This window comes from Falco punctatus (genome assembly GCF_963210335.1).
Source record: "Falco punctatus genome assembly, chromosome: 7".
In the NCBI taxonomy this organism is placed as follows: domain Eukaryota; kingdom Metazoa; phylum Chordata; class Aves; order Falconiformes; family Falconidae; genus Falco; species Falco punctatus.
This window is the reverse complement of record NC_137587.1, coordinates 43,024,117-43,036,416: the sequence shown is the minus strand read 5'-3', so window position 1 is coordinate 43,036,416 and position 12,300 is coordinate 43,024,117. Positions and strand designations below refer to the sequence as shown.

Here is a 12,300-nt window from a genome sequence, read left to right as displayed (position 1 = left end):
GTTTGGCTAAACCCAGGAAAGATCTTTTTACTTGTCATGTTCAGATAAAGGTTTCTTTCATGTGGAGTGAAAGAGGGCTGCTTTTTTTTTTTTTTTTTTTACTGTGGTCTTTTTAGCCAGCTGTCTTCTCCTACTCAGCCTGCTAAAAGGTTAGAGTAGGAGTCTAGAGGTGCCCAGAGGTCTGTGTTTGAAACAGACTCCAAACAACAAAGCAGTATGTAGCTCTGAGCAGCAAATGATGGGTCTTAAAGCGAGCTGAAGCTTGAATGCTCATAATAAGAATAAATTAGTTTGGACACAATTCCTTTGTGCCCCACGTTCTTCTCTGCCTGGCAATTTATCACAGTCTTTGAAAATGCAAGAGGTTTGGATGGGGAGAAAATATTTCCCCGTTGTTTACATCACCATTCACAATGCAGACCAAACCGTCAGAGGCACTCAGCACAGGCCTCTGGTGTTTGACTAACTCCTGCAGTGGAGCGTGGGAGCCATCTCCACTCTGTCACAGAGGAGCTGGCCCTTCCTGGGATGTCTGGGACAGGAGTGGACGGAGAGCCGTATCAAGCAGCAGAGAACACAGCCCTCAGGTCTGGGTCACTCAGGGATCTTTCCTTAAGACACAAAAGCAGCAGCCACAGAGAGAGAAGACAGGAAGGATGGGAAGAACACCCACGGGTGTTCTTAAAGGCAGATGTCAGAAAACTTCCACACCTGACAGTGTTATTCTTGATCCTCAGTTTTAGGGCAAGTATTCTTGTTTAACACAAAGGCCAGATGACAGCCATGGTCATTCTCAGCCTTCCCAAGGAGGCACTTTGAACCTGGGCGTACTTACAGCACAGCCCTGAGCAAAGGCTGACTCTGCCAGCACGTTTGTGCTTTGGAGAAATTCCTTTTCCTTCCCTGGCTGCTGGAGAGAGAAATGTACTGCAGGACTATCCAACTCATCTCACACTTCTACTTGGCTGGGATAGCTGTGCCCAATCCTTGCCATTTCCAGTACTAGCCTAGATCCTCAAGATCCCCCTGGTAAGCCACCGTCTCAGAGAAATGCCTACACACGCTCAACCAACACCCAGCAGCGCTAGGCTGGTTCACACTTATGCCTCAGCAGATTCACGCACCATCTCACCCAACCCTGAGGGAATCTTCCGAGCCTGCCCACTGGATCAGGCCTCAGTCAAAGGGCTGTTTGCAAAAGTCCACCCTCCGAAGCTCAAACATCCTGCTCTGCTGTCTGCAAGGAAGGGGACTGAGCCAGTGAGGGCAATACATCAAATCACAGCACTTCAATCTGTCACAGCCACTTTGCAGGAGCCCAGGCATTCATTCATGTCAGCCCAAACCGTCCTCGTGTATTTTGCCCACTGCACGTGCCCTGCCTAACCCTTATGAGGTCAGTTGCACTTTATGTAAAAATGCTCTTTTTTGTATTGTGTTTGTCCTCTTTGGGTGGAGGGGGAAAGGGAGAAGTGGGGGTAAGTCAACATAATACTGAACCTACAGCAAGCAAGTAAAATTTTCCCACATAACGCATCTTGGCAGGAACATGCCACGAAAGGCAAACAGAAGGCCTTGCTGAAGAAAAGAAACAGGTGATTTTAAACGAGGACCAATTGTAATCAGCAGCATTTCAGCTCATTTACTCTAGCTGCTGCCATTTCCCACCTGCTGTTCTGCCAATCTCTTCTGGATTTCTTGATCATCACAGATGTCATAAACAACAGGCTTGGAAAGCTCTGACTCAATCCGGGCCAACCAGGTGCGAAGGTTACTCATGTTTTTGTCCAATAGTTGTATAAAAGCAAATGTTTCCTTCAGTTTCTTCACCCTAAGCAAACCAGGAAGAACATTTTGTTACAAAGATCTGCAATCAGTGGAAAGGATGTTAGCAGAAGGTGATGACAGGCATGGCTTCGCGATGCACTTACTGTCGCACCAAGCTGTTGCCTGTAAATTAGAGCCATGTTTTAGTCAAAATCTACCTAAATTGGCTCAGCAGGCCTTTGCTCTACAGCTGCAAGAAGATCTTGTGTGAATTCTTTAATGAAACTACATAGGCAGAGTGAATTTTCATCTGCTAGTGAGCTCTTCAGCTCTTCCTGGACATTTGTCTAAGCGGGAGTTTGCACCATGACATGCTGCAGTTAATCTACAATGGGTACCTATGGTCTGATTTATCTGCTGTGAATTACAGCCAGTGTCGTCTTCAGCAACCAACAGGCCCACCCTAATCAGCAAGGTACCCCTCCGCCAATGGAGGCAGAATCTGCCCAAACCACAGGTCCAACATGCTGGGAAAATGGTTGCTGACAGGAGAGGAGAAGGCCTGAACAACGGCCACTGCAGAACTTACAGCACCATGATATTAAAAGCTCTTCTAAATAACACACCAACAGGTACGGAGACGTGCCAGACCACCTGGGTGGGTGAAAATGAAAAACACAATCCCGACGAGAGAGCATATCCAACAGCTAGGAAGAGTCGTGCGGCACACAAGCAAGTGAACCATTGAGACTATTTACTTTTCTTACAGCTGTTTGTAACACAGCTCTCAAACCGCTGACAAACTTTTATTTCCAGGCTTTACAGCATATTCCCGTGCCAACCCCCCTTATCAGCTCCTCACATTATCCAAGCAGCATGCTTGTACACTTTGTCAAATTTGTCCCCATGTGCTGCAGGAATAGCTGTTGAACTACCTCACTGCTCTCAAATCTTGCCTTGAAATTCTCATTTATTGCAACTCTCATCAAAAATTACTAAAAAGCCCATCACCGGGGTGATGCTTATCTCTTCTGACCTCAGACTGATATCAGAGTTCTCCATTAACTACCAAGGTCTAGATGGCAAAAACCAAAACCAAAATCAAACCCACCCTCGATCATGATTTCCATCAGACCTGTCTTAAGCATCCAGATCAAAAGATGAGATGAACTATACCAAAAAAGCATGTCATTTCTCTCCATGAACTGCAATGGTTTACCGTGCAGTACTCCACCCACATGAGCCACATTATCTAAGTCAAGTGCAGTGCAAAAAGTTAAAGTATGCATCACGAACAGGTCAAAACATTTCCCATTCATCAGCCACCACTACTGGGAACTGTCACCATCTAAACAAAACCAGCAGCTGGGACTGGAAGGGCATCTTGTACAAGGGGAACATGGCATGTCCCAAAATGCAGGGGCCTGTTGAGGGGTCTGAGATGAACCCTAACGTACTTGGCCACACCAGCATTCTGCAAGCTAGAACTGGGGCAGGCTAGAGGGGATGTAATCTCATCTAGTGCAGGCAGGGACAGATTACACCAAGTGTACAACAGAAGTGCCCTGACAGCGTACCTGGATGCTGGTGGCATCATGCAAAGGACCTGCCCTTCTTTGCAAAACCAATGAGGAGTTTCCCAGCCACCATCCTGCCTGCTGCCAAACTACCCCAGCAAGTTTTAGAGCAGAGGGGTCCAATCTGCCTGTAACCGAGTGGCTTTTGCAGTTGCCTGTTGCAGCGTATGATACAATGACAGAAGGCATCTAAGATGGCTAATCCATAATGAATATGCCACTCGGTCAGCAACAACTGATCTTATTAGCAACCTTAAGGTAATCAAAGAGGATACATATGTCAGCTAGACACTTTATCTAAGGTAAAGCACTTACAGAGGAGATGTGGGAATGATCTTGCTGGATTGGTTCAGTCCTGTTGGTTACTGTGAAGGTACAGAGTAAGGCCAGCAAATCTGGGGTCTCGTATGGATTAGAAGCCTGGGAAGCACCTTCCCCCACCTCTTGTCCCAAAAGGACCAGGCAGTACTACTAGCTATTTTACAAGGAGGGTGAGAAAAGCACAGTTCCTACACTAGGAATCCGGGCAGGTATTTAGCAACTCTGCACTCTCCAAAACATAAATTTAGTCTTGTCTGGTTGATGCAACACAGCAAGCCATCTTGAAGGATTTGGCCCAAGTCCATGGCCCACCTTGTTCCATTCTTGCACCCACAAAGCCACCAACATTGGTGTAAAGTGCAAAGCAGATGCCTCTGCTCCTTTATGCTGACAGTGCTTTCCACTGCTACAGCTGATAGAGAGGAAGCCAGTAGATGACAAAAGCATTTAGATTGTTAAGGAAAGTGAGAAGAGCTCTTTTTAGAGCTTTGCTCCCAAGTTCAACCCTGTACTTAGAAGGCATCTGGCTCCCAAGCAAACAGTTGCTATACAAATCTTCCTGTTCCTGGTTTTGCTTCTATTAAGTGGTACTGAATGAACGTGTCATACTCCAGTAACTGTACAGCATTTTCTTATGCTATCATGGGCTGGCAGTAATTTAGCCAGAATATCTAATTCTTCCTCCAGCCTGTCCCCTGTTTCTGTCCCACCAGCCAATTTGGATCCAGTCGGTTACGATGCTCAGAGAGGCCTGTGACTCCCCAGGGCAGGGGCCCACCAAAGACAGGTGACTGAATCCTTTACCCTGGAGAGACAGGATGATACAGGCTCTGTGTTGAGCACGGAAGGAAAGAACTGCTGGAAGAGCCAGGCCCGAGGAAGAGTCTGAGCCAAACATCTATGCTGTTGCGTTGTTAACTCTGCATAACTTCAAGCTAGTCAGGAGGAAGGCAAGGCTCCATTGCTGCACTGTCCCTGGCTGTATCCAGTGGCCATCTATTTGCTGCATATTCTATAACATTCCCCACTAATGCTTTGGCAATGTCTTTCTGGCAACTTGCAGGAGATGCACATGCTGGGACCATCTGATGGCACAGCTGACCGGCTGAGACCACAGCTTACTGTGCCGCTCGGCATCATCTCTGCTTCCCTGTACTCCTTTTTCTTCTGTGACCACCTGCTTCCCATCCTGAAACTGCATTACAGGAAATTCATGAATTGCAAGACATCTTTCTTCAGTCTGCCTATTGGATAACAGATAGGTGAACATAGCCAAGGAAGTCCAAAGCAAAAGCAAGAGATATTAGATTATAAATAAATGTCTGAGTGACAGCACATTCAATAAATTAAAAAGCAACAGTTGTAGAATCCAAGAAGGGCGCTTTTTTTGTGTGCACCCCCCCCCTTACTTTGGCTTAGAAATGACTCTAAAATTCAAGTTATGAATCATACCTTAAATATGTGGGTCTCTATCTACTAGTGTTCCTAGAAGCAACAGTCTCAAAACCAGAATCACTGTGGTACTGAAAGCTTGTATTTACTTTCTAGCAATTGCCCTTGCAGACACACCATTGTATTTCAGTAATTTAATCTGTTACATATTCTGGATAGAATGTGGCATTTGTCAGTCATTTAACCACCCTTAATGCTCTAAATCATTCATCTCAAACTCTCTGGCTAAGCAGCCAGGGAAGAATAAAAACCAAACAGAAGCCCACATTAGTGCTGTGTGTAAACAGGAAGGCAGTCTTGTCCAGATGTTCACATTGGCTGCTCTGCTCTTGTTGCAGTCAGCAGACAAAGAGCCCAAGGAAAGGGTAGGGATGTACACTGAAGCAACAGGTGAAATGATGAAACAAACATGTAAGCATCCTCCTTGACCACCCTCAGCTTGCACAGAAGTCACAGGGAACTGCCATTTCTTTGGCTACAGCTCAAAGAAAAATGTAAAATAGACTAATTACATCTGTAAAGGTCTTACATTTGCAACAACCACTCTGAGATGCATTTCTACATTGCAGGTATTCTTGCAAATTATCTGCTCTTTGCATGAAAGAAACCTCAGGGACTCTTTTGAGATACATCCTGAAGGGACTATTTGTTGAAGACAGGCCTCCTGGGAGCCAGGTGGGGGTGCACAGTGCAAGCCACCAAGCCTGGAGGCAAAAGCTCCCCCCACATCCAGGTGACCAATTGCCTGACACACACTGAATTAACAGCAATAAAAGTTCAAGTTCAACAGATGAAACACGCTCCTCCCAGTTATCCAGAAGGTGGAAAAGGCTGCCACCACTGTTGATTGAATTCTTCCTCTTCAAAGTATAATTCTCACATTATTTGGTTATTACAAAGGCCCACCTATCCATTAGCCCACTTCCCAGTGTGAACTCACCTGCCACCATTCAACATGCCCCCAGGAGCAAAACAAAATAGTAATAATTAAAAAACCCAAAACAAACAGTCCAACGAATATCACCACTAATCTAAAAAACCCCAACAGACTCAAACATCTCTTGTACTTTGCAAAGGGCCCAGCTGAAAAGATGTCCAGGTTCAAAGCAGCGCTTAGACACATGCATAAGATGCCAGGGATAAGCCAAACAAGGCCAGTTTCTGAATGTCCTAATCTTTACACCAAAACAGAAGCGGCAGAAGAAGAACAAAACTAGTAGATTATACTAAAAGCTGGCTGCAAAAGTGAACAGAAGGACTAACTGGCCTGACTTGAGATTGGATTTGGGTCTTAATACCCTTGATGAAGTTGCCAGCACTGGGTTACAAGAGAAACGCATTAAGCTCTTTCAGGCTGTATCATTGCATAGCCCCACAAACACACAGGGCTTGCAGGACTGCTCAGGAAGTACCTAGCAGTAGAAGGCACTTCCAGGTTGCCTGAAACATATTCACACAAACATCAAGAATTGCAAAATGCCTGTCAATTGCACTGCATTAGCTGTCAAAAGGCTGCAGGAAAAGGTACAGGGAGGCTTAAATAAGGTAAAAAGTAACATTCAAATTTTAGTGCCTGAAGGAACGAAAAATACCTTGACGTATATTCCAAACGCTCCTTCATAAGCACAAGGGTCATCAGAAAAAGATACTACAGACCCTTGTTTATAACTGAAGAGGAGCTGAAATCGCCTTGCCAGCTGACAGGATTGTTTACCACCCTGTAAAGCAAATGAGATGCACAACCCAGGAAACCTTTGTTCAGTAAGGTGCAGGGCGAGCTTAACCGTGTGAGGGACAAAAGACCCCATCTGGAGAGATGATGTCAAAGGCAAATTCTAGGCCTTTGTATAAAACGCCAAAGACGTTTCTCCGTGCTGCGGCCGCGGTGCCATGAGGCAGCCCCCGTGTCCGCGGGCTGTCAGCACCGGGAGCAGCGCAAGCGGCGGGGCGGTTTTTGTCACCCTGCCAGCCAGGCCAAAAGGCCCTGGCCACAGATGGCCGCCGCCGCCGCGGGTACGAACGCCCGGTACGCAGCCGGCCGCAGGCGAGAGCCCCCGAGCCCCGCTCCCCGGGCTGAGCCCCGCTCCCCGGGCTGAGCCCCGCTCCTCGGGCTGTCGCGTCGCAGCTCCCACTCGCCAGGGCGAGCTGCAGCCGGCGGCGCGGCGGAGCCCTCCCCCCCCCGGGGCCGGCCGCAGCGTCCCCGCCCGGCCACGGCCCCCGCCACCCCACCTGCAGCTGCTTACGGGTCCGCACTTACGGTTCGCAAGAAAAAACCATTCCTCGGCTGGCAACCCCCAGCTGCCGGGGGACCGTGCCGACCACGGCAGGCACGGCGGAGGAAACCCCTCCTCCACTGATGCCCTATTTATTCGCCGCGTTAAGCATCTCGCGTGGGGGGGGGGCCGGGCTCGCCCATCCTCCTCGACGACCCCCAAGTCCCAGCTTGGGGACACCGTAGCTCTCCCCAGTTTGAACCCCGGGTTTGGGTGGGTGTTTTACCTGGCAAACGGCCGCATCCCTCAGAACAAAACCAGGAGAGCTTCATTCTGACACAAGGGAACTGGCACCGAAGCAGCGCGCACCACTCGGCTGGCAACACAAAGGTTGCGAGCTGGAGCTTCAGCACGGGAGAAGATCGATGCGGTGCTCATTTCTCGTGCAAAAGAGACCTCGGACCCGGATGATTTGCAGCAGAGTCAATTTGAAGTGAATCCCCAAACCCGAGAAAACGTACATCCATGCACAGGCACCACGCACAAAGATATCCTTACTTCCTCTGCATTCTGCTTTCTCACTTTACCATTATATCCCAGGTATTTAAGTACGAATTAAATCTCCCACACACTAACCTGTCCTCTCTTTAACCTTTCAGTGCAGGTGGAAGGCCTCCAGTGCAAGCAGCCTGGTACACCGGAGAAAAAATTAACCCTTAATGTTCATTTACAACACCCTTCATTTGTGGAAAAACACACTGCTGTGACTTCTGTCTGTTATGACTGCCAGAGATCACAGGGTGGGGGGAAAAAAAAAAAGGCAGAAGTCTGAGAACCTTGGATTAAGACTCACCCAGTCAGTATCAGGAAAAAAATAAAGAAGTTATGATAATCCCGTCAAAAATGCAAGGAATGATTTTGAAATCGAAGATTTTTCTGTGTTCAGGTAATCTTCTGCAGACCTGTAACGGCTTGCCAGTCACTCACATTTGATACACGACAGGACAAAAAGTGCCTGGGAAGACACTGCAAGCTGGGAGAGGGCTCCAGACATTTGTACAGGTAAATCAGGCCCCGTCACCTTGACAGTTTAACCTGATTATGGTCCAGGGAGGTTCAAAAAACAAATCTGAAATGGTAGGTCTGAGAAAACACCAAAATAACCCTCCCAGCTTGACAGGCAGACCCCAGGAAAGGCGACAGCACGCAGCAGACAAGGACTCCCCTTTGCCCCGCCAACTCCCCCTGCTCCCGGCACACCTCGGCACATGTTGCATAACCAAAATAAGCTGAAGCATCCTGCCTGATACGATAATGAATTCTGTCACAGCTTCTGCACCAAAGAGAAGAGTAATCCCTAAAGGACAGGGAGCCCAGAGAACATGGAAAGAAAGGTGGCACTTTGCGAGTGAGACTTCAGCCATCCACATTTTTGGGTTTTTGCACCAAACCAAGTACAAGAAGGAGATTTCACAGTAATACTACCACAAACCAGTATAATTCTGTTGAACATGGCTGTATAATTTACCCGAGGGCCCTCCTGCAGCATACTTTGCTTCTCTTGCTATGCAATACTGATCGGCAGCAATTTAAGACCTTTGAACTCAGACTGCACTCACACTGGCCATGGGCTGCCTGGCCGCAGTTGCGACAGGGTAGGACAGCACACCAACACGTGGTGCCTGACAGCCGGCCCTACCGAAGGGTAAGCAATGTGGCACAAAATAAATAGAGATGAGCTGAGAGGTAGTGCGAACCCGGTCACCCCCTGTACCTAGCAACCCAGGGTCTGCTGCCACCAGCGTGGCTACCCAGGCAGCCCAGGCGCAGTGAGGGTGCAGGGGGGAAGGGGAAGCACAGACAGCGGCAACTCACTGGAGCTCCCCAAGAAAACCTGCATGGAGCCCCTGCGCAGCACAGGGTGGTGTCACTGGAGAGCTGCAACTCCTTCCCATATTACTGCAACCTTGGCAGTTCCAGGCTGTTCGGGAATTTCAGATGGAGTATGCAGCAAAGCAGCTGAAAACACCTTGAATCTCCCACATTCAATGTGGGAAGGAAGAGGCTGGTTTGATTGTGGCAGTTAAAGATTCCTGGATCCCGCAGTGTGGGCTGGCAGCTTGCAAACACAGGGAAAAGACCTAGTTGCCAAGGATTCACATTTTAAATAAGGCAGTATATTTGACCTTGCTAGCTTCCCTCTATTCTCATGCTTGCATTAAAGATCACCACCTCCTGCTACGTACACAAAACATGTACCTTTCTCCACAAGGCTGAAAGCATGGACCAGACCCACCAAGCAAGAAAACACATCACAGCATGCCCACAGCCAGAGCAGCTGAGAAATGGCAGTGGGAAAAGCTGCAGGATGCCCAGAGGTACAGAAGTGTTGTATTTGTTACTGTAGATACTCGTCTGCAGACCCTGATAAAGCTGGTGGCTTTAATAAAGGCTCATGCTTTGCACAACCCCAGGCAGTGCAGACACCCTCCCGTGACACGTGGGTGCTCCTCCAGCCTGCCAGCAGGCACTATGCAAACAGCAGTGCAGAAGGCAAACACTTCCCTGCTGGGCTGGGAAGCAAAGTGTGGAGTTAGGATCAGTGGTGGACCAGCCAGGGAAGGACACCGAGGAACGTGGCTGTGTGTAACACAGTTCCTTGCCAGTTAATGCATGGTTAGGGAGTGCTGCTCCAGAGCATGTTGGGGATTAATTCCCACTCCACATGTTTTTGGCCATTTACCATTCCATGGGCAGCCTGTGCGCTCCTACTACTACTGTTTCAGGCCTTTACCTGGGGCATTGTTGCAAGCATGCAGCAGTTTCCTCTGGCAAAGTGCTGCTATGAGGCTGGTGACAAGAGTAAGATATATTCTGTGTCCAATTTTACAGTCAGCACCAACGCTCCCTTTCTGCCTGTTACTATGTTTGTATTCCTCCTGTATCAACAGAGGCTTCAGCACAAGAACCTCCCCTGGTAAGAGTATCTTCTGAGCTGAACAGAAACTCATTTGTTCTCCTTTCCAGGCATGCTAATGTCTCGATGGTTACTTTATCCCATGAGAATTAACATTTTGAGACTTTCCCGAGTTTGCACCAAGTCACACTATGGCTGTAACACACACGGCAAAGCTTTTGTCACCACACAAATCGAGCACAGGCATATAATGAAAGTGTTAAGTCCTGCAAGTGCAGCCATATGGCAAATCTGAGCTTGTCACCATGAACTAAGAGAATCACTTCAAGGACTAAATGGAGAGGTCACCTAATTTGCCCATCTGTCCCAGGACATGTATTGGTTTAAAAAGGTGAAATAAGCTATCAGGAGAAACGTCCTGTATTGATACACTGGCTGGCAACTGGTTTGGTTCATGTTGGTATCACACAGCCTTACGCTGCACTACAGAAAAGATAAAACATTACTCAGGTTGCAGGGTCTGCCTCAGAGACCTCAGAAACCACTGAACTGAAACTGGCTATAAATCTCAATTAGACTCCTTTGTGGATACTGTTTATTCTATACTTTTATACCACAGGATCATAAAATGCTTGTCTAGTAGAAAGAGTCAGCACCCAGAAAGGAGGACTGGCTTCAAACACACAGCTATTCAATGGACACTTTCTCCTCCTTTGGTGCATGGCTCTGCGGTTCACTCGCTGCCCAAGTCTTGGCCTGCCATGAAGACATGATGAGATTTGGCCCTTGTCCCTCTGATGGAAGCCACTGGGGGCCAGGGCACGGTGCAGTGGGCTGTGGTACACCCAGAAGTAGATAAAGGCAGCAGCTGGTTAGATGTTTAACAGAAAGTGCTGAAGTCATACTTGCCAAAAAAAAAAAAAAGCTTCAAGTGGTTGCAGATTTGGAACCCAAAACACTCAGAAAATTTTCATTTCAATTTACTTGCCACAGCTACTTCTCTGAAAAGCCGGGAGCAAAACTACCTCATCATTTCATGGAGGTGCTGCAAAAATAAGCTCCTACAAGTAGTTTTTTCAGAAGCAAGACAAGATCGCCTTCATGCCGTGGGTAAAATTAATCATTTCCCTCCAGGTAGATTCTCCTACCTCGATTGCCTCAAACCCTCTGGAGTCCTGCCCCAAAGCATCTCCTCCATCCCATTTACCTTCCCAGGAAAAGCAGTAGTGTGCAATAACAAGGGCTTGTCTGGGTGTGCTGCCACAGCCCCCGTTGTGCAGCACTGCAGGCCCTCCTCTGCTGCGTGGCAGTGGGTGCACAGCCCCACACCATGCCCTACCGCCTCCCGCCTCCCCAGAGCCAGCACATCCTATCCACTGAACGGTGGTGATGGCAGATGTTTGAGATTGCGTGAGGATGTCTAGACTGTGATGGCTTCATGAAACAGGGCCAACATGAATTTTGCCACTGCTCCATTTTCACATGCTCTTTCAACACAACTTGAATACATTTATTTCTTTTCTAAGTTTTTGCACAAGCAAACCAAAAAGGAAGGAGACGATCTATCAGCAAGGGGACCACAACTCACACTCACAGGTCATCTCACCTCCAGAGCTCCTTGCTCTGCTCCACTCCCCCATGAAGAGGTCCAACTTGTGGCACATCTGTGGTTGGTGGAACTGCTGCCTCCTCCCCATCACCTGAGCTCACGAGAGGCTACCCAAAAGCACAGATGGAGCCTCCTCTTGAGTGCCCCAAAGCACACCTGAGTGAGGCGGGAATTTTAGGCAACTTACGTCTAATTTAATTCCTTCAGAATTCAAACCTCAGTGGCACACCACCACTATAGCACCAATCTCAAAACGGAAAGTTATAAAGACATGAACAGGGGAAAATAAACTCTTAGAGCCATGCTACTCTGAATGTCTAGCCTGGTGGTTATTTGTGACTGAGCAGCTGAGAACAGCCAAGCTGTGAGCCAGGACCAAGCAAGGTGGATTAGGTGAGGGAGATGCGCTACACCCATGCTGCAAAATGCTGCAATATGCTGAAC

The 12,300-nt window shown here is 48.1% G+C and overlaps 1 protein-coding gene across 2 annotated transcripts in view; it reads right to left on the bottom strand.

The window, feature by feature from the left end:
* The window catches only part of SYNE2 (spectrin repeat containing nuclear envelope protein 2), a 189,300-nt gene that overhangs the window by 17,118 nt on the left and 159,882 nt on the right, over positions 1 to 12,300 (bottom strand). The window contains exon 97 of one of the 2 annotated variants that reach the window (XM_080395850.1): positions 1,669 to 1,831. The exons of the other annotated variant lie outside the window; for it this stretch is intronic. Within the exon in view, the coding sequence (XP_080251976.1) occupies positions 1,669 to 1,831 (163 nt within the window). The remainder of the gene's footprint in view (positions 1 to 1,668; positions 1,832 to 12,300) is intronic. 2 annotated transcript variants of the gene reach the window in all.